Source organism: Microtus oregoni, unplaced genomic scaffold, assembly GCF_018167655.1.
Source record: "Microtus oregoni isolate MIOR12 unplaced genomic scaffold, Mior012 000087F_ref0000451, whole genome shotgun sequence".
In the NCBI taxonomy this organism is placed as follows: domain Eukaryota; kingdom Metazoa; phylum Chordata; class Mammalia; order Rodentia; family Cricetidae; genus Microtus; species Microtus oregoni.
In genome coordinates, this window is record NW_024544554.1 from 227,601 (window position 1) to 246,144 (window position 18,544).

The 18,544-nt window shown below is 41.0% G+C and overlaps 1 protein-coding gene across 4 annotated transcripts in view; it reads left to right on the forward strand.

Moving 5' to 3' along the window:
• The window catches only part of LOC121442178 (basic immunoglobulin-like variable motif-containing protein), a 21,306-nt gene extending 5,130 nt beyond the window's left edge, over positions 1 to 16,176 (forward strand). For 3 of the 4 annotated variants that reach the window (XM_041643609.1, XM_041643610.1, XM_041643608.1), the window contains exons 2-10: positions 776 to 1,370; positions 4,730 to 4,856; positions 6,554 to 6,649; positions 7,283 to 7,387; positions 7,596 to 7,690; positions 8,795 to 8,927; positions 10,589 to 10,675; positions 12,567 to 12,663; positions 14,130 to 16,176. In XM_041643609.1, coding sequence (XP_041499543.1) covers positions 899 to 1,370; positions 4,730 to 4,856; positions 6,554 to 6,649; positions 7,283 to 7,387; positions 7,596 to 7,690; positions 8,795 to 8,927; positions 10,589 to 10,675; positions 12,567 to 12,663; positions 14,130 to 14,423 — 1,506 coding nt within the window. In that variant the 5' untranslated portion in view covers positions 776 to 898 and the 3' untranslated portion in view covers positions 14,424 to 16,176. The remainder of the gene's footprint in view (positions 1 to 775; positions 1,371 to 4,729; positions 4,857 to 6,553; positions 6,650 to 7,282; positions 7,388 to 7,595; positions 7,691 to 8,794; positions 8,928 to 10,588; positions 10,676 to 12,566; positions 12,664 to 14,129) is intronic. The other variant, XM_041643611.1, reaches the window with a different exon arrangement.
• The last annotated feature ends 2,368 nt before the right edge of the window (positions 16,177 to 18,544 follow it).

Genomic DNA, 18,544 nt, shown 5'->3' on the forward strand with positions numbered 1-18,544 from the left:
TAAGATTCTTTCCATGAACTCATTGTTCATCTCTATAATGCCTTTACAAAGACATGACCTCCCTGCCTTCTTTGGGGGTAGGGGTTTGGGACAGGGTTCCTCTCTAGCTTTGGAGCCTGTCCTGGCACTAGCTCTTGTAGACCAGGCTGGCCTCGAGCTCACAGAGATCCGCCTGCCTCTGCCTCCCGATTGCTGGGATTAAAGGTGTGCACAACCACGACCCACTGACTTTCCCCTTTTTAACTTGATTATTTGTATTTTATTCTTGTATTTTGTTTTAATCTCATTGTTTTTTTGTGTGTGTGTGCAGGTACACATGCGTGTGTGTACATGTGTGTGGAGGTCAAAGGTCAACATTGGGTGTGTTCCACATTACTCAATCTTATTTTTCTAAAACAGGGTCTCTCACTGTACCAGAACCTCACTGATTTAGTGAGAGTGTTACCCAGCCAGCCCTAGGGATGCTCCTGCCTCTTCTTATGCAGAGCTGGCCTTATGGCACACCGAGCTTTTTCTTTTTTTAGTGTGGATGCTTGAAATCCAGCTCAGGTCCTCATATTTGCATAGCGAGCACTTAACCAACTCAGCTGTATTCCCCATCCCCTAAGATAAGTGTTAATATAAGATAGATAGTTGGTCATCATAACTCAGGATGTATGGTCATAAAACCAACATGCATTGACTGCAGATGTATGAAACAGACTCATTACAGTTTATTGCCATTCATCAGGCCTGCTGGATAGACGATCAGTCTTTCTCCTTTGTCTTTTCTTAGGATTCCATTTGTCAGATCTCAAGCTTCCATAGAATGCGATGAGAATTTGCCAAAGTTGATTTTCAAAAGAGAGAGAGGCTTGCGGCTTATTCCTAGGAACAGAGACGTCTGCCGTTGCCTTCGATGCCTCACGTTGCAGAAGCTGGAAGAGCCACTGATTCTGGACATGGTGAGCCCAAAGCCAAGAACAAGTCCCCAGAAGAGGAGCTACAAGGTGCTGTACAATCTTTTTGCACAAGTGCCTCAGGAGCACCCGTGGGCCCCAGAGGAGATGGTCATTATCCTTCAAGCTGTCCAGTGACTCATACTCGGGAGAAAATCTATGCCATCTGTTCCGATTATGCCTTCCTCAACCAGGCAACCTCCATCTACAAAACTCCCAACCCTGCCCGTTGCCTCGCTGATAAAAATACCTCGCTTTCTGCTGAAAACAGTCCAAGATACATTGGTGTCCCACCTGGTACATCAGACATAATCTATAACGAAGAAAATAGCTTGGAAAACTTATCCACCAGCCTGGGCAAGCTACCTCTCGCGTGGGAAATTGATAAATCGGAATTTGATGGGGTAACCACAGATTTGAAACACAAATCAGGTAAGAGGGTACAGTGACGTTCACAAGTGAAAACAACCAGAAAACCATGCCAAGTATTGCTAAATCTTGCTGTGACATATTTTCTGTTTCTGAACAAGGAACATCGCTACCATCATGTCTGTCATTGCAATTTTTTTTTTTTAAAGTAACCCTGGTCTTAGTTAGTCCCTGAACATACTATCCATGGGATCTTCTGACCTTATGTGTGCATTTTGGGAGCTTTGAAAAGAAAAAAAGAATAAAGTATAAGCATTAAAGATAATTATACAGTTGCTTAGAAAAGGCTAATGACAGCTATTTTGATTATTTTGATTACTGTTATTTTGTAGTTTTGCAGGGCATGGGCATATTTCCTAATGTAGGAGATATCAAGACATTTTTGTTTTAAAATTTTTTGGATGTAAAAAGAACATCTGTTTTGATCAAAGTTGATTTTTTTTATAGCTGCTATATTTTAAAGTCTATTTTATTTCTCACAAGTGTGAATGCAAGCAAGCAAGCAGTCTCTCTTCTCTTTCCCACCTCCTTCCCTTCTACCCCTTTTTTTTTTTTTTTTTTTTTTTTTTGGTTTTTCGAGACAGGGTTTCTCTGTGGCTTTGGAGCCTGTCCTGGAACTAGCTCTGTAGACCAGGCTGGTCTCGAACTCACAGAGATCCGCCTACCTCTGCCTCCCAAGTGCTGGGATTAAAGGCGTGCGCCACCATCGCCCAGCTCTACCCCTTTCTTTATGTGTATCTCTGTCTGCCTACCTGTTTGTCTGTCTCTGTTTGTCTGTCTCTCTCTCTCTCTGTCTCTATGTCTTTCTATCTCTCTACCTTTCTCTCTCCCTCTCTGACTGAATTGAAACTGCAAGCTCTGTCTTTTAAAGACAGTTCTGTTCTTGGGTTGGGCCATTAGTCCTGACTGTCTTGCTTGGGGTCTACTCTGTGCATGTGTGGTCCAGGTCTTAGAACAAGCTTTGGGCCACATTTATACACAGAATTTGGGCCTCTCTCTTTGGTAACTTTACTGTTTTCAGGTTCCTGCCCACCTCTTTTGGTGGTGATTGCCCAGAACTCGTGTCTTGTGCTTCCTTAAGGAAAGACAATGGCAGATGTTCCTTTCTTTGCTCTCCCCTCCTTTCTCTGTTCTCTGGAGACAGAGTTCTGGCTCTGTACTCCAGCCTGGCCTGTAAGTCTTTTCATTTAAGGTTATTTATTTTATTTTTTACTCGATATGTGTAGGTGTTTGTCTGCATGATGTCTGTGCTGTTTGTGTGTGTCTAATGCTCTCAGAGGCCAGAAGAGCTTGATGGATCCAGGAACTGGAGTTGTCGATGGCTGTTAACCGCCATGTGAGAGTGAACCCAGGTCTTCTGGAAGAGCAGCCATTGCTCTTAACTGCTGAACCAGCTTTCCAGCCCTCTGGCCTATAATTCTTAATCTTCCTGCTTCAGTATTTTTGAGTACGGGGATTACAGGTGCATGCCACTACATACTGCTCTGGGCTTTAATTTCTTTTCTTTGCTCATACTTTTCTCTAAATACCAAGGCAGTTAGTGTATGTGTCTAGCAGGAGAGGGCTCAAAGAGTGTTTTCTGGTTAGGGTTGGGAAGAACGGACAGGGTCCAGAGCATTGGACAAAGGTCATTTTGTATGCTATGCGCTCGCTTCTTCTTTGACATTGTTTTCTTCCCGCAAGTTCAGTAAAACGTTGGCTGTAGAACCACATCTCCTTGGCGGTATGGAGATCTCTTGCCGCAATGCGTGTGCTCATTCACCCCTGGGAGAATCACAGCAACAGTCCCACACCAAAAGCAGCCCAGGGACGGACTCGCAGAACCCAGGAAGGAAAGAATGACGGAATGACAGAGCAGTCTCAGCTCACTGAGGTCGTAGACTTGGTGTGTCATTAGTCTCAAAACTTGGAGTGCCTGGTAAAAATTACCCAGGGAATTAAGTCATCCAGAGGCAGAAGAGGGAGTTCCAGGGAGAGTCACTTTTCTGTTTTCTGCCCTCAGAAAACATTTTTACTAATAATGGCCCAAGGAGATTTAATTCACGTCTGCAAGTGGCTGCTAAGCTCCAAAACATGTTTTGTGTATGCTGTGTCTGTGAAGACACAGACGGAATAATTAAACAGGCGGGGAACTTGTGTCTGGATTGTAGAGTGTTCATTGCATAACACTTTACAGATGTCCCGTGTGGAGGAGAATTTCCTGAGTCCTAGCTGGTTATAGGAGCTACATGGTTATGAGTCTGTAAGCATTTGGTATGTCTACATAATCTGTGTTTGATAACACAAAAATAAAATCTTAGCCTTAATTTTCGTATGAGATTTGATGATTTCATTTAAAATAGATATCAGAAAGATATTAATGTATCTGAGTATAGCTGAAAGGAAAGTTATTATTTTAATAAAATTAGCCTTGGGTATTATTAATATTTTAATATGTATCCTATTTTGAGCGGATAAAATATCAACATGTTGGCCAGGCGGTGGTGGCGCACGCCTTTAATCCCAGCACTCGGGAGGCAGAGGCAGGCGGATCTCTGTGAGTTCGAGACCAGCCTGGTCTACAAGAGCTAGTTCCAGGACAGGCTCCAAAACCACAGAGAAACTCTGTCTCGAAAAACAAAAACAAAAAACAAAATATCAACATATTTCAGAAATAAATAAATATCAAAATTAAACAAGGTAAACTCTCCCTCTTACTTTTGCCTCTCTTGTCCATGTTCCGTATCTCTTCATCCCCAGTAGGCAGTCATTACATGTCTTTGGGAAGATTGTGTGTATGTGTGTGTCTGTGTGTGTGTGTGGGGGGGCCCACACAGAGGATGCTGTGTTTTGCACTCTGGTTCCTAGTGCAGCGCTTTGTTTTAATAATGTAACTAACATACGCTTCACTCTGAATTCATTTTGAGGTCCCTGGGGCCTGGAGCTATTATTGGACAGAATGTCATCACGCCAGATCCAGTGCCTTAATAGAATTATGTTTATGTGGATTTACTTGTCTTACAGAAAGGATTCATTTTCAGGAAAGCCGTCTAGTTTAATTCTTTCCTGTTGGTAACTTTAAGTTGTAGATGTGGCTTAAGAATTTTGGCCTGATTATTTTACCAGCTCCAAGAGACTAGCTCTGATCTTGGATACGTTCTTCATAGCCAGTGCCGTTTCTGGCGGTTCAAATTATTTTTAATTCTCTTCTTGCTTTCTTTCTAAGGAAGAGCGCTATTCTAGAAGGCACAGGCACTACTTCGAGATGTTTGCAAATACCATTTTCAGAGTGCTTAGCAGTTCCTCTTTAATGCTGTTGTGCCTTCTGGTGTGGTGGTTTTCCTCATCTGAACACTCTCCTGCTTTATCCTTTTGTCCTGCAGGCAATGCAAAGAAACAAATTTCCAAGAAAAAAACTTCAGATAAGAAAGGGAGGCATCAGAGGGAGTGCCCCCAGCACTCTCCTCTTGAAGATGTGAAACAGCGGAAAGTCTTAGACCTCAGACGATGGTATGTGGCCATGCTAGTTTTTACTTTCTGGTCTTAAAAACATATAATGCGACATTAATTTTGCTGGGTATAAGTTAATAAAATTGTATTTATTGTGGTCTCCTTTAGTTCTAAGATTGTCTAAATACTTTAGGTTTATCTCAGATTTTGGAAGTAGACTGACTGAGCTGGGCCAGTGTTCCCTCGACTTACCTGGCCAACAGTCTCATTTTGTGTATCCTCCTGATGGTAGGCTGCTTTGGATGCTACTTAAATTTCGATGTAGTTGTTTGCCTGGTTGTTTTTTGATGTCAAATTATTTAAGTATGCATTTCTGAAAATGGCTTTTTAGCTTAGAGTAAGTACTGCCACACCTGATAAAATTAGCAATATTTTTTTTGATTTTATGCTTTTTTATTCGTTTATTATTTGAAAACGGACAATCCAAGTCTAAGCTGTCTCAGAGTCTAAATGTGTCAAATAAGAAACCAAATATGCCCCAAGCTCTGTGTAAATACAGTCGTAGCATTTTACATACTGCCAGGGGCTGGAGCATGCGTAAGAATGGAAGCTGAAGCTGAGCAATTCTGCTATCAATTGGATCTTTCTGTTTGCACTCACACTTTAAGGCACTGGCATGAACACAAGAAGTTAGTATGTCTGAGATCCTTCGAGTCCCTTACCTAGTCAATATAGCTTCCAGACTAGCTTAACATTTTCTAGAATGTTCTAAAAGTTGAACGCACTTGCTTGTCATGGCTCATTGGTCTCAATTTATAATGTCTACCTTTCTCCTTTTGTCTCTGTTTCTGTCTGGGGGATTTTGTGTTTCTCTGTTAAATCCTGGGACAGATTCTGCTCCAGGGCTTCCTGCCCAAGGGTTCATGGGGACATGGTGGGTGATAAGGGGATGTTCTTTGGTCTAAGTAGAAGAATCTTAACCTCTTGACATCATGAGACAGTGATTTGCTTTCTTTTCCTAGTATTTCAGAAGTTACAAACAATCTTGAACCCACTCAACTGGGTATTTACATAGAAATTTGAGTAGATGATATTAGAATTTATAGACCAGATTCTATAAATTCTTTTTTTGGTTTGAATAAGATGTGCTTTGGTATGCTGCTAGCCATAATGTAGCTCTTCTTAATAAAATAGATGATTTTTTACTGTCATGTATTCTTTGTGTTTAGTAAATAGGAAATATTTTTTAAAAATATTTATTATGCAGTGTTCTGCCTGCATGTATCCTTGCTGGCCAGAAGAGGGCCCCAGATCTCATTACAGATGGTTGTGAGCCACCATGTGTTGCCGGGAATTGAACTCAGGACCTCTGGAAGAGCAACCAGTACTCTTAACCTCTGAGCCATTTCCCCAGCCCAGTAGGAAATATTTTAAATGAATAATGATTTTGCACTGCACTCAAGTTTCCTTATGATCACATTTGAAATCCCCCATAAGACGTATTCTTCTGGGGCTGGAAAGATGGCTCAGAGGTTAAGAACATTGCCTGCTCTTCCAAAGGTCCTGAGTTCAATTCCCAGCAACCACATGGTGGCTCACAACCATCTGCAATGAGGTCTGGTGCCCTCTTCTGGCCTGCAGTCAGAATATTGTATACATAATAAATAAATAAATACTTAAAAAAAAAAAGACGTATTCTTCTGTTCTGCATCTTTCTTTCCCGTTCATTCAAGTCAAGAAGCTGTTTGATTTCTCAGGTACTGCATAAGCCGGCCACAATACAAGACTTCCTGTGGTATCTCCTCCCTGATTTCTTGTTGGAATTTCCTCTACAGCACAATGGGAGCTGGGAAGTAAGTATGCCAGGCTATTGCTATCACCAAACTCCAGATCTGAAAGTAGTTGGAAGGAAACCGGGTGTGGTGGCACATGCCCTCCATTCCAGCACTTGGGAGTCAGTCAGAGGCAGGCGGATCTCTGTGAGATTGAGCTCAGGCTGGTCTATATAGTGAGAGTTACAGAGCAGCCAGGGCTACATAGAGACCCTGTTTCAAGAAGCAAAAAAAAAAAAAAAAAAAAAAAACCGGGGGGGGGAGCTGGAGAGATGGCTTAGTGGTTAAGAGCACTGCCTGCTGTCCCAAAAGTCCTGAGTTCAATTCCCAGCAACCACATGGTGGCTCACAACCATCTGTAGTAAGATCTGGTGCCCTCTTCTGGTCTGAAGAACAATGGATATCTAATGAATAAATAAATCTTTTTAAAAAAAAGTAATGTGAAGGCATTTTTTTTTTTAATGAAAGACTCAGAGTAGATTTTTTTTCATAAGCTGAAAAAAAACATACATATTGCTATAAGCCTTTCAGGCTAAAATATTTGCATGCATTCTTTTCAATCAAATAAAAATGAAAAGTATCCCTAAGACTGTTTGCACAGATTGTATTTGTGGATGACTGGACTGTGAATGAAAGGAAATATTTCTCTTGTAGTCTCCCGCCTATTACCCAAGAAGATGCATTACATATTTTGGGCTTCCAACCCCCATTTGAAGATATTAGGTTTGGTCCTTTCACTGGAAACACGACACTCATGAGGTACGGAGGTGCCCCTTAGGGATAACACCTTGTTTCTACTTCTGTGAAGTGATAATGCTGTAGTGTGTGTGGACAGTAAAAGACAGACGTTGATGTGGGCTCCCTTAGAGATGCCATGTGTGGGCTGTGCTTGGGTTTCTGTACAGTTAGAACAGTGGCCCTTCCTTGTTATGAAACTATTGCTATGAGTGAATCTTCTTATTTTCAGATGGTTTAGACAAATTAATGACCATTTCCATGTGAAAGGATGTTCTTACGTTCTGTATAAGCCCCACGGGAAGAACAAAACAGCCGGAGAAACTGGTAGGTGAAAATGAACACACCTACACACACACATACCCCCTATACCACCCACATCCCCAAGTCCAGGTTTTCAGGTTGAGTAGATCTTAGAAACTGGCTATATTGATTCCTAGGACATCAAGTAAACTCTCAACAGTCTGAGAGCGGTATGTGACTGGTATATCCTGAATCACAGTGCATTGGGGGAAGCCAGGGCAGGAACCTGGAGGCAGGAGCTGAAGTAGAGGCCATAGGGGAATGCTGCTTACTGGCTTGCTCCTAATGGCTTGCTCAGACTGCTTTTTAATAGGACCCAGTACTACCAGTCCAGGGGTAGCACCACCCACAATGGCCGGCCCCTCCCACGTCAATCACTAATTTAAAAAAATATGTTCTACCGGTTTGCCTACAGCCAAAATTTGTGGAGTCATTTTGTAAATCAAAGTTCCCTCTACTCAGTTGACTATAGCTCTGTCAAGTTGACAGAGCGATAATGTGTTTTACTATGTGTTTTACTATGTGTGGTGTGTGTGTGTGTGTGTGTGTGTGTCACGCGTGTGCGTGTGTCCACCTGTGTGCGTGCATATACACCGTTATTGTAGCTTGTTTTTACTTAGCGTTTGTATTTATTCATAGGTATTAGTAAGTTTTAAGATGGGATGTATATACTGCGTCTGGACATTAAGATGTCTACCGTTTAACTTCAAGTTTCTTTTGTAAATCTTTTGTAGACTTAGTTTGTGTGCGTAGAGTTTCTAGACGGATGTGCTTGGCTTAGGCATGCTGATTCAAAAGCTTGTGGTGTCAGGTGTCCACAACCCGAAAAGTTGAGACCATGATTGGGTACAATTACTGGGTTTTACACCCTCACTGAATTTCTTAGACAACTTGGTAAAAATTCTTAGAATGTTCTGGCAAGCAAGGGCATCCTTCACGTGTTTTCCTACTGGTTTTATCTAAAACTAAAAGTAAATTCATTTATATTTTCACCCACATTGGTAGCTTCTTATCCCCTTACTGAAACTCGAAATGTTAGTATGTTCCAAATAATGTCTTAATTAGTCCTCTGTATAAAATACAGACATTGTTTCATGGCCCTCAGTTTGCCTGGTTTTATCTTTGTAGCTCCAGGGGCCTTGTCTAAGTTGACCCGAGGATTGAAAGATGAATCACTGGCTTATATCTATCATTGCCAAAATCATTATTTCTGTCCAATTGGCTTCGAAGCAACCCCTGTCAAAGCTAATAAGGCATTCAGGTAAGCATTTCCATACTTGATAAGGGCACTTAACTAGGAAAATGGGTAGTACAAAGTGTTTGCCGGAATTAAACAGATTTTAGTCTCTTAGAAATTGGGGACTTAGTTTGTTTTGTTTACACTGAGCGTGCATATGTTTTGCAGGATTGAATGCTCTTAGAAGCTGTTGCTCAGTCATTGTAAGAGAAAGTACACACCGAAGTCCCAAAGGTGCAGGGCCTTCACGTGTTATCCTCTGCTCCGGGATGTTTGATTACACTGTGAACCCCAAGATTGAAGTATATTGGAAAAACGTTGTTTTAGTTGTGGTGTGGCCCAGCCTTAGCACACACCTTTAATCCAAGAACTTTTGATTTATTGTAAACAGGATCAAATAAAAGCATTCCATAGGTCAAGGGGCGGAGCAAGCAATCAGTTGACAGGAAGTAACCATAGATAGTCAAAGGGGGTCAAGAGGACAGTAGACACAGGAAGCAGAGAGGAGGAACATTGAGTTGGAGGCCATTTGTGGGAGACAGTAGGAGAGAGGAGAGGCTCCTGGAGCAATGGCTGAGGAGGAAGGTCATCTGGGTGCTTCCTCTGCCTCTCCGAGCCAGCAGGCTTTCATCCCAGCATCTGAGTCTATTGAAAAAAAATTGGATGACTTAAATTTTGTTAAAAATAACAATCCCCAGTGTCCTCGCCAGTGTCTTCCATGCTGTGCTCCAAGAATGTATAACTGACTACGTTAAAAAACACCTTTTGTATTCATAGTGAAGAACATGGGATTGTCAGGTTTTTCTCTTTCATCACAAGGAAACTCGGGACCAGTTTCATTATCTAAACTTCATGGTTATATTTGCCTCTCCTTGTTGTTAATCTGGTTTCTGTCTCATGAACAACGGGTTTTCACACACACACATGCACACACACACACACACACACATGCACGTACACACACACACACACACAAGCTTGCACACACACACAAGCTTGCACACACACACAGGAATTCCTGTCTCTTTGAAGGAGATATATTCTAAAAAAGGGTGCTGAGTTTGAATGTTACTCTTTCTCCTTAGCAAGTTCCTTCATGAGGGACCTGAAAGCAGAGATTATGGTTAAGAACAGGTGACAATGGAAGCCAAGGGTGACTCTCTCACCTCACTGATTTTTCTGGTTGAGTCATACTTGGCTTTGTGGGCTTGGTGACTGAGGAGAAGGAAGAGATGTGGTGGACATTGAACATTATCTATTCAGTGAGGACCCAGAGTCTAGCTGGAGAACATGACTTGGTCTCTAGGATAGAGGGGTTTTTTGTTCTGGAGGTCAGGGGTCCCAGAAGTCCCACTCATGGGTCCTTGGATGTGGTGCACCAGACAACCTGAGCAGGATGGGTGGGAGCTGGCAGACCCGGGAATACTGCTCGTATATGAGGAGTAAGCATAACACCATTCTTTCTCTCAACTCCTGAAATAACTAAGGCTTAAATCTAACTCATGGATTTCTTGAATGGCCCAAACCAAAATGCTGGTATTGATTCTACATTAACAAAAAGCATCTTTGAGTTTTCATTTTGGGGGCTTTTGTTTTTTTTTTTTTTATCATCAAGACATATTTGGAACAGCGTACTTCATGGAGTGAAATACGTTTATCAAGCTATGGATGTATTTTCTGTTTAGCAGGGGCCCTCTCTCACTGCAGGAAGTCGAGTATTGGATTTTAATTGGAGAGTCAAGTAGAAAACATCCTGCCATTCACTGTAAAAGGTATGTTTTAGCAGCTTTTATTTCTTTAACTGGTGTGCGAGTTCCTTCATTGAAAACACAGATCAAAATCGTGCGATTAGATTCACGTAGATAAATGGGAACACCTGTGTGGTCATCAGCCAGTCACAGTGTGGCCCTGTCCCAAGAAAACTGTGCTGTGTTTTATTTTTCTCTAACCACACAGCCGACCAGTTCTGCTTCCCATGGCCACAGATGTACTTTTTCTGTTTTGGAATTTTATGCACTTGAAATTCTATTTCTTCTTCTTCTTTTTTTTTTTTTGATTTTTTCGAGACAGGGTTTCTCTGTGGCTTTGGAGCCTGTCCTGGAACTAGCTCGGTAGACTAGGCTGGTCTCGAACTCACAGAGATCCGCCTGCCTCTGCCTCCCGAGTGCTGGGATTAAAGGCGTGCGCCACCATCGCCCGGCTTCTATTTCTTCTTGCCTTGTTTTTCTATTTAAGTAACAAATTAAGAATCCCCTCTCCCCTGCTGGACATGATGGCACACACTTTTAATCCCAGCAGAGGCGGTTACAGCTCTGTAAATTGAAGGCCAGCCTGGTCTACAGAGCAAATTCCGGGACAGTCAGCGCTCTCCAGAGAAACCCTGGCTTGAACAACAACAACAAAATAATTCTCTAAAAAAAAATTTAGAATTGGATCATTTCTACTAAAAATGCATATTTGACTAAAATAAAGTCTTTAGGAGTAGTGAGATGGCTTGGCAGGTAGAGGTGCTTGCATGCAGGCCTGCTGATCTGAGTTTGATCCCTGGAATCCACAGGGTGGAAGGAGAGAAGATGCTCATAGTCATCTTCCAAACTCCACACATCCACTCTGGCCTGCGCCTCCCTTGCCTCTCTCCTTCCCTGTCTTTTCTTTTCTTTTCCTCACCCTCCACGCCCTCTCTATCACCTGTACATACACACAGACTGATAGAATCTCTAGAATTCACGGTTTATGGAGAATGGTCATCATAATGACATGGGCTCTTACAAACTAACATCAAGGACTGTATCACCACATAACCAGAACTTTAATTTCCTTTAGCAGTGGTTTTGACCTTTAAATAGTTCTTCCTATTGTGAATTGATTAAGAAATTTAATTTTCATGTTATTGCTGGTCATATAGAAAATCCCTGATTTACATCTTGATATTCACACCTTTACCAAATTCACTTATTATGTGTATAACTTTCTTTGAGATTTTTCTCTGCAACCATTTTGTATATTAGTAGAGGCGTGTTATTTTTTTTTTAATTCTTTCAGAAATATAGGTAGACACTTAGTGGCACATTGGTAATGATGCAGCAGAATCATGTGAACCAAGGGGTTCAAGGCCAGCTTGTACAACATAAAATCCCACCCCGTGGGATTTATTTTAAGAAAATAAATTGACTTGATTATAATTGAAAGTGTGGCATGCCACTGCGTGAGCCTACAAGATGGTATTAGGTATGTTGACATTTAAGAATAAAAGCCAGGGGCTGGAGAGATGGCTCAGAGGTTAAGAGCACTGACTGTTCTTCCAAAGGTCCTAAGTTCGATTCCCAGCAACCACATGGTGGCTCACAACCATCTGTAATGAGATCTGGTGCCCTCTTCTGGCCTGCAGCATACATGCAGGGAAAACTGTATACATAATTATTAAATAAATCTTTTTTTTAAAAAAAAGAATAAAAACCAGTTACTAACTGAGAACATTGTCAGGAATTGGATAACCACAACTGTCAGAAAAAAAGAAGCCTTTAAAGGCTACTAGATGGAACTTGACCTAAGAGAATAATCCCCAATTACTGCTGAGATATATTGTGGCAACTTGCTCCTGGAAAAAGCTTTATGACAATGGTACTTTAGGCCTAATGGAAATTGTTTCTTTTCTTCCTCTAGATGGGCAGATATTGTCACTGATCTAAACACTCAAAATCCAGAATTCTTAGACATCCGCCATCTGGAGAGAGGGCTGCAGTTCCGGAAAACAAAGAAGGTAAGAACAGCACTACGTTGGCAGCCGCGTCCCAAATGACCAAAATGTGGTATTTTATTAATACTCTTGAAGTGGTAGATACCGGAAACCAACTTCAGACTACCTTGGTCAGAAAAGTCAGACTTCTTTTAAGGATACAGGCTAACTTTCAACTCTAGGCCAAGGAGGACAGTCATAAGGAAATGTCAGCCAATACTGCAGTAATGGTAGAAGCCAAGTGGCTCACAATATTAATCATTCTTATGTAGGCTATGCTGTGCTCACTGTGTTTTATTTAAATATGCCTTTCTTGCAGACTAACTTTCAATTTATGACATATTTTCAGGTCTAGCTGGAGCCTTATCTGCCTTGGTTGAGTTCAGTGGTCTTGGCCCAGCTTGGGTAGATGGTGGTCACGAGGCAGAGCCATATGAACAAACATGACTGCAGGAAGAAGCTCTCAGAAACAGATGTAGTAGAGACTGCGTGGGCATTCTTTTATCATTCACCTGTTGATAAAAGAATTAATGAAGCTGGGTGTGGTCGCACATGCTGGGAATCTCAGTTCTTAGATAGAAGGAGGACGGGGATTTCCATGCCAGTCTGAGCTACAGAGATTGTGTCTCAAAAATCTTTGTCTGTACACACACACACACACACACACACACACACACACACACACACGAGGGAGTAGAATGAGTTTTTCAGAGAGGAGAGAGAGCACACACAGGGAAAAGGATAAGGCATGCCTTAGTGTGTGAGTTAGGCGTATGAGACTGTCACTACACGGAGTCAAGACTGTGGAGAGGAGTACTCTGGTCGCTAAGGACTTTGTTAATTGGAAAGGCAGCTGGCAGGAAAGGTCTGTTATTGGTTGTTTAACTCTTTTGGCAGGCCTGCCGCCCAGCTCTCAGATAAATCACACACGGAGAGACTTTCTTACTGATCAACGCCTGGCCTTAGCTTGGATTATTTCTAGCTGGATTTTCTTAATTTAAATGATCCCATCTACAATTTGCTTCTAGGTTTTTTTTTCCTTTTCTTACTTATGTATATCTTACTGTCACTCCTACTTTGTGAGTGGCTAGGTGGCTGGCCCCTGACATCCTCCTCTCCCTGTTCTCTTGCTCCTTTTTCCAGATTTCTCCTCTTATTTATTCTGTCTGCCTGCCAGCCCCACCTATCCATTCTCCTGCCCTGCCATTGGCTGGTTAGGCAGGCAAAGAATCACAGCTGCACAGAGTTAAACAAAAGCAACACATCTTTCCATTGTTAAGCGAATGTTCCAGAGCATAAATAAATGTAGCGCCTTAAAATAGTACTCCACAACAGAGGTGAGTATGTTAGCATGCTCTGATGAGTGCAGGATAGAAAAGTGTATTCAGACATGGGAAAGAATAACACCCCCCCCAAGGGAGTCAATAAGGACCCCACAAAGTTATCAGTAATGTCTCTTTCTTATCGTCATCTGTTTTTGTCCTTCTCAGGTGGGAGGAAATTTGCATTGCCTCATAGCATTCCAGAGACTCAGTTGGCAAAGATTTGGCTTTTGGAACTTTCCATTTGGGACCATTAGACAAGAACCACAACCTCCTTCACATGCCCAAGGACTTGCCAAATCGGAGAGTGAAGACAATATCTCCAAGAAGCCGCATGGGCGTCTGGGAAGATCCTTCAGTGCTAGTTTCCACCAGGACTCGGCGTGGAAGAAGATGTCTAGCATCCATGAGAGAAGGAACAGTGGCTACCACAGCTACAGTGATTACAATGGCAATGACTGACCATGCTGGGAACCCAACCACTGGCTCAGTGGTTCAGTTTTGTACACTGCTGCTGTGTGCAGGACTGCATTAAGGCAGAAGGTTTTATTAAGTCCATCGATAGGAGCAGATCGTGTGATACAAAGCATAACCTGTAGTTCTCCAGTAAAATAAACTTACATAGTGTTACAACGGTTGGCTTCAAATATATAGGCAGGTAAGCACAGACTACTGCCCTCTGAAAGTAGATAAGCCATCTGGACAAAGGGTTTCACAAAAATCCAATAAAATCACAACTGCTTCGGAACAAAAACACAAATGCATTTAACGGCATCAAGACTTGAACTACTAAAGCATGAAGCGATTTCTTGAAACTTGATCCGTAGTCATGTATTACAGATACTTTGATTCGTAAGACCAATTTGCAAGGCACCATCTGCCCTAGAGAATGGGGGCTGTTAAGTTCTAGCTTTTGCTCATGTTAAAGCGCATTTGGAACTATCTGGCCAGTCAAGTTGTTCTTTCGATGTATCCACCTCTTAGCTCTCCTGAATAACTGTCTCAGGATTCTCAGCAAAGAAACAGAAAATACTCAAGCAACTGACTTTTCTCCAGGTGCAGATGGGTTACTTACGGCATTGATTCTGGTACTCTTGGTCTGGCACGTGCCTGTGAAATAGTTACAAAGAAGCGTAGGACCTTGAACGATGTCTTCAGGTCTAGAACAAACCTTGTTTTAGGAATATAGTTAAGGGGCACTTGGAATCTATATCCATGTAATAAGTGCAGTGAGATCTGATATTTGGTCTCTTAATGGAGTCGTGTGCTAGCAACGGCACTGAAGACACATTGGCAATGTCCAGCTCACACTGAGGACAACCCTCTATATTCTCAACGCTGAGCTGTTTCCTTTCGCGAAACATCCAATTAGTTGTTGGAAGTGTGTATTAAATATTTCAGAAGTGTGAATTCAGTACTTGAGCTCCTCTTTAGCTGATGTCGTGTTTCTTTTGCTGCCAGTGTGCTACTCATAGACGTCTAGGGTCTTGTCCTTCATGTAATAGCCTCATTCCAGGACTCAACTCAGTATCTCCGTGATTGCAAGGTGCTGAGGATGTTGGAACCATATTGCAATACACCTCAAGGAGAGGTTTCAGATTTTTATTTTTAAAAATCTTTCATTTTTTTTCTCTTGAATTTTATATCCATTTATCCACTCGTACATGTCTAGCCTACAGAGAGTGATACATATATATTACAAAATGGTCATATTTCTGAAGAGATTATTTAGCTTGAAATGCAAAGGACCGAAAGATTTGTAGGTTGTTGGTTTTGTTCCAGCTTTGTTGAGAAGTTCATACTGGAACTTTTAAAATGTTTTCATCAAATAAAGTTTTGTTTTCTACTTTTAATCATGCGCGTGTTAATGACTCGGTGTCTTCGGACATATCCTTGTATCTGTATGAAGCATATGATAATTTGTCAATTCCGTGTAATTAATGTTATAAGAAACATCTTGAAATTTTTAGAATCAATGAGACAATGTAGAAGGTGATGACTTCTATGCCATACTTCTTATTTCTCAGGCACCTGGGCACTGTTTCTCTGATACTTCATAGCAGGGAATAGAAAATTTCTTATATTAGCTTGAACAAGATGAGGTTGCAATTTTGCAGATCAAGTGTCTTTTTTATATAAGCTGCTTTTTAATAGTTCAGCTGAGTATTTCAAAGAAATGGGTTTGAAGAACCAAGAGGCAAGGATACAAATGCAAAATAAAATATAAACCTTAAGAACAAAGGGAAATCTGGAAAGTTGGGAAGCGCTTATTTACTGCATACTGATCATATGCTTTATAAAAACTCCGACGGCCACATGACCACTTAAAACTTCAGCTCACAAATTTGAAAGTGACTTAGAGCACAGTAACGCTTGGGTTCATCACGGGAGTTTTTTCAGATTATGTAGGTAAGAGTTCTTCATGATTCTCCTTGCAAATTAGTAATATTCTTGTCCTATGTGATTTCTTAGTCAACTCAGGAATCTTTACAGATCTTCTAATGAAGGATACCAACTGGCTCTGAAATTGCTGTTGTCTCATCTGTGAGATTATGTCCTCTTTGAAAGTGGTTTTTAGGAACAAATATGCTACTGTGTATAGTATTTAGAACAGTAGTAGGAAGACAGGAAAGCTATTTAATTGTTTGTTATAATTATTAGTTTGAAAATGTGTTTTAATTGATTGAGTAGTTTATAGAGCCCATTGAACCTTGAAAAGAGCAAATACCTTTTATGTCAAATATATCCTCCTTGGTTGCTATTATTTCAAAGGCATATCCTATTTGAAACATTGCTTTGGCTTTAAAAGCAGCCTAATACTCAAATGGGCACACTGGCTCTTTGTAAAAACAAAGAGCTCTCAAAACTTAAAAAATCCAGTAACTATTCCTCTATCCACTATTACATGAGTTACAGTGCTATATCTTATAATTTCCAGCTGGTGTAGCAGCTCTGATGTTCCCAAGTTGCTTTGTTCCATACATGGAATGAGCTCAGGCAATTGCTCCAAGATCTATGATATTATTTAACTCGGTTTCACTCTTTACATTTCTACTCTGCTAACCTTCCAGTTATAATAATAATAGTAGTAGTAGTAGTAGTAGTAGTAATAATATCCCTAATCTTTTTTTTTTTTTTTTTTTTTTAATTTTTTTTTTTTGGTTTTTTCGATACAGGGTTTCTCTGTGGTTTTGGAGCCTGTCCTGGAACTAGCTCTTGTAGACCAGGCTGGTCTCGAACTCACAGAGATCCGCCTGCCTCTGCCTCCCGAGTGCTGGGATTAAAGGCGTGCGCCACCACCGCCCGGCTTAATATCCCTAATCTTAATGCCATCTTAATGAGTTTGTGTTTTAAAATAAAATACCAGAAACTGAGTTTCTTAAAAACAGATTTCTTTCCTCACAGTTTGTAGATCAAGTCAGGGTCTTGGCGAGTTTGTTTCTTGTCTCTTAGACTTGTGGGTGTTCACCCTTTTGTGTTCCAACTCCCTCTTATAAGGATAGCAATCATACTAGACTAGATGCTACTGATTGTGTGTGTGTAAACAGGAATCAGATCCATAGACTCAAATATGTCTGCATGTTTGTGATCTATCATTTATCATGGCTATGTTAGATACAGAAAGAGTTCTGGTTCCAGTACTCTTAGACCCCTAATGGCCTCATTGTTTTAAGAAATTCACCTTCTAGAAATCACTCTGGATAAAAGCACATGTTGAAGTACTTGGAACTATGTATCCAACATGTGAATTTTGTCCTGAATACGTGGTAATTCTATGGTCCAGATAAGATCTGAACTAACATCTGCCTGACCTCTAATCCAAATACCACAGGATGCAAAATGCCCTGAAGACCTTTAGACAGGAGACTGGAGAGGTTCTTTAGGCAACACTTATGAATTCTGCTATGTGCTCCAAGTACCAGGTGTAAAAATTATCAAGACTCATACTGATTTCAACAAATTTATAGTCTCTTGTTGGAGGTAATTAAAACTAAACAGGCAATTACATTGCCCTCAGTATAATATAACTATACTAAAATACAAAAATTCATAATTTTACACATTGAGGAAATGCTAAAAGCCCAGTGGAAAATAAGCTGAGACTAAGACAAATAAATATGGCTATTATAAATCATCTCTTTGGACATAGATATGTTTTGCTGAAACCTGATTCCTGATAAGATTTCTGCAAATGGTTCTTGTAAGAAATTATCTGTTTCTATCAGTCCCCCCGCCATTTTTTTTTTTTTGGACAAGCCCTTTGTAGGTTTTGAATTTATGCTATCTCTGCCTGTCTTCCAGATGTTTATGACACTATACCTGGCCATGTGTCCTTTCATATCAAGATTATTACTGGGATTCAATGTAATTTCAATACTGTACATCAGACTTGAACAACAGTATGCTAAAAGCCAAATACTTTGCACACATGACCGCTGATCCATAAAATCCTGCTTACGGATAACAGAGGAGACTTTCTGAAGAAACGTGATCTCTGCAAAGCTAATCAATCACTTTAAGGCTCAAGGCTGAATTTGAGTTAGCATAAGCGTGGCGGGTCTTTCGTGGAACTTAACACTGCC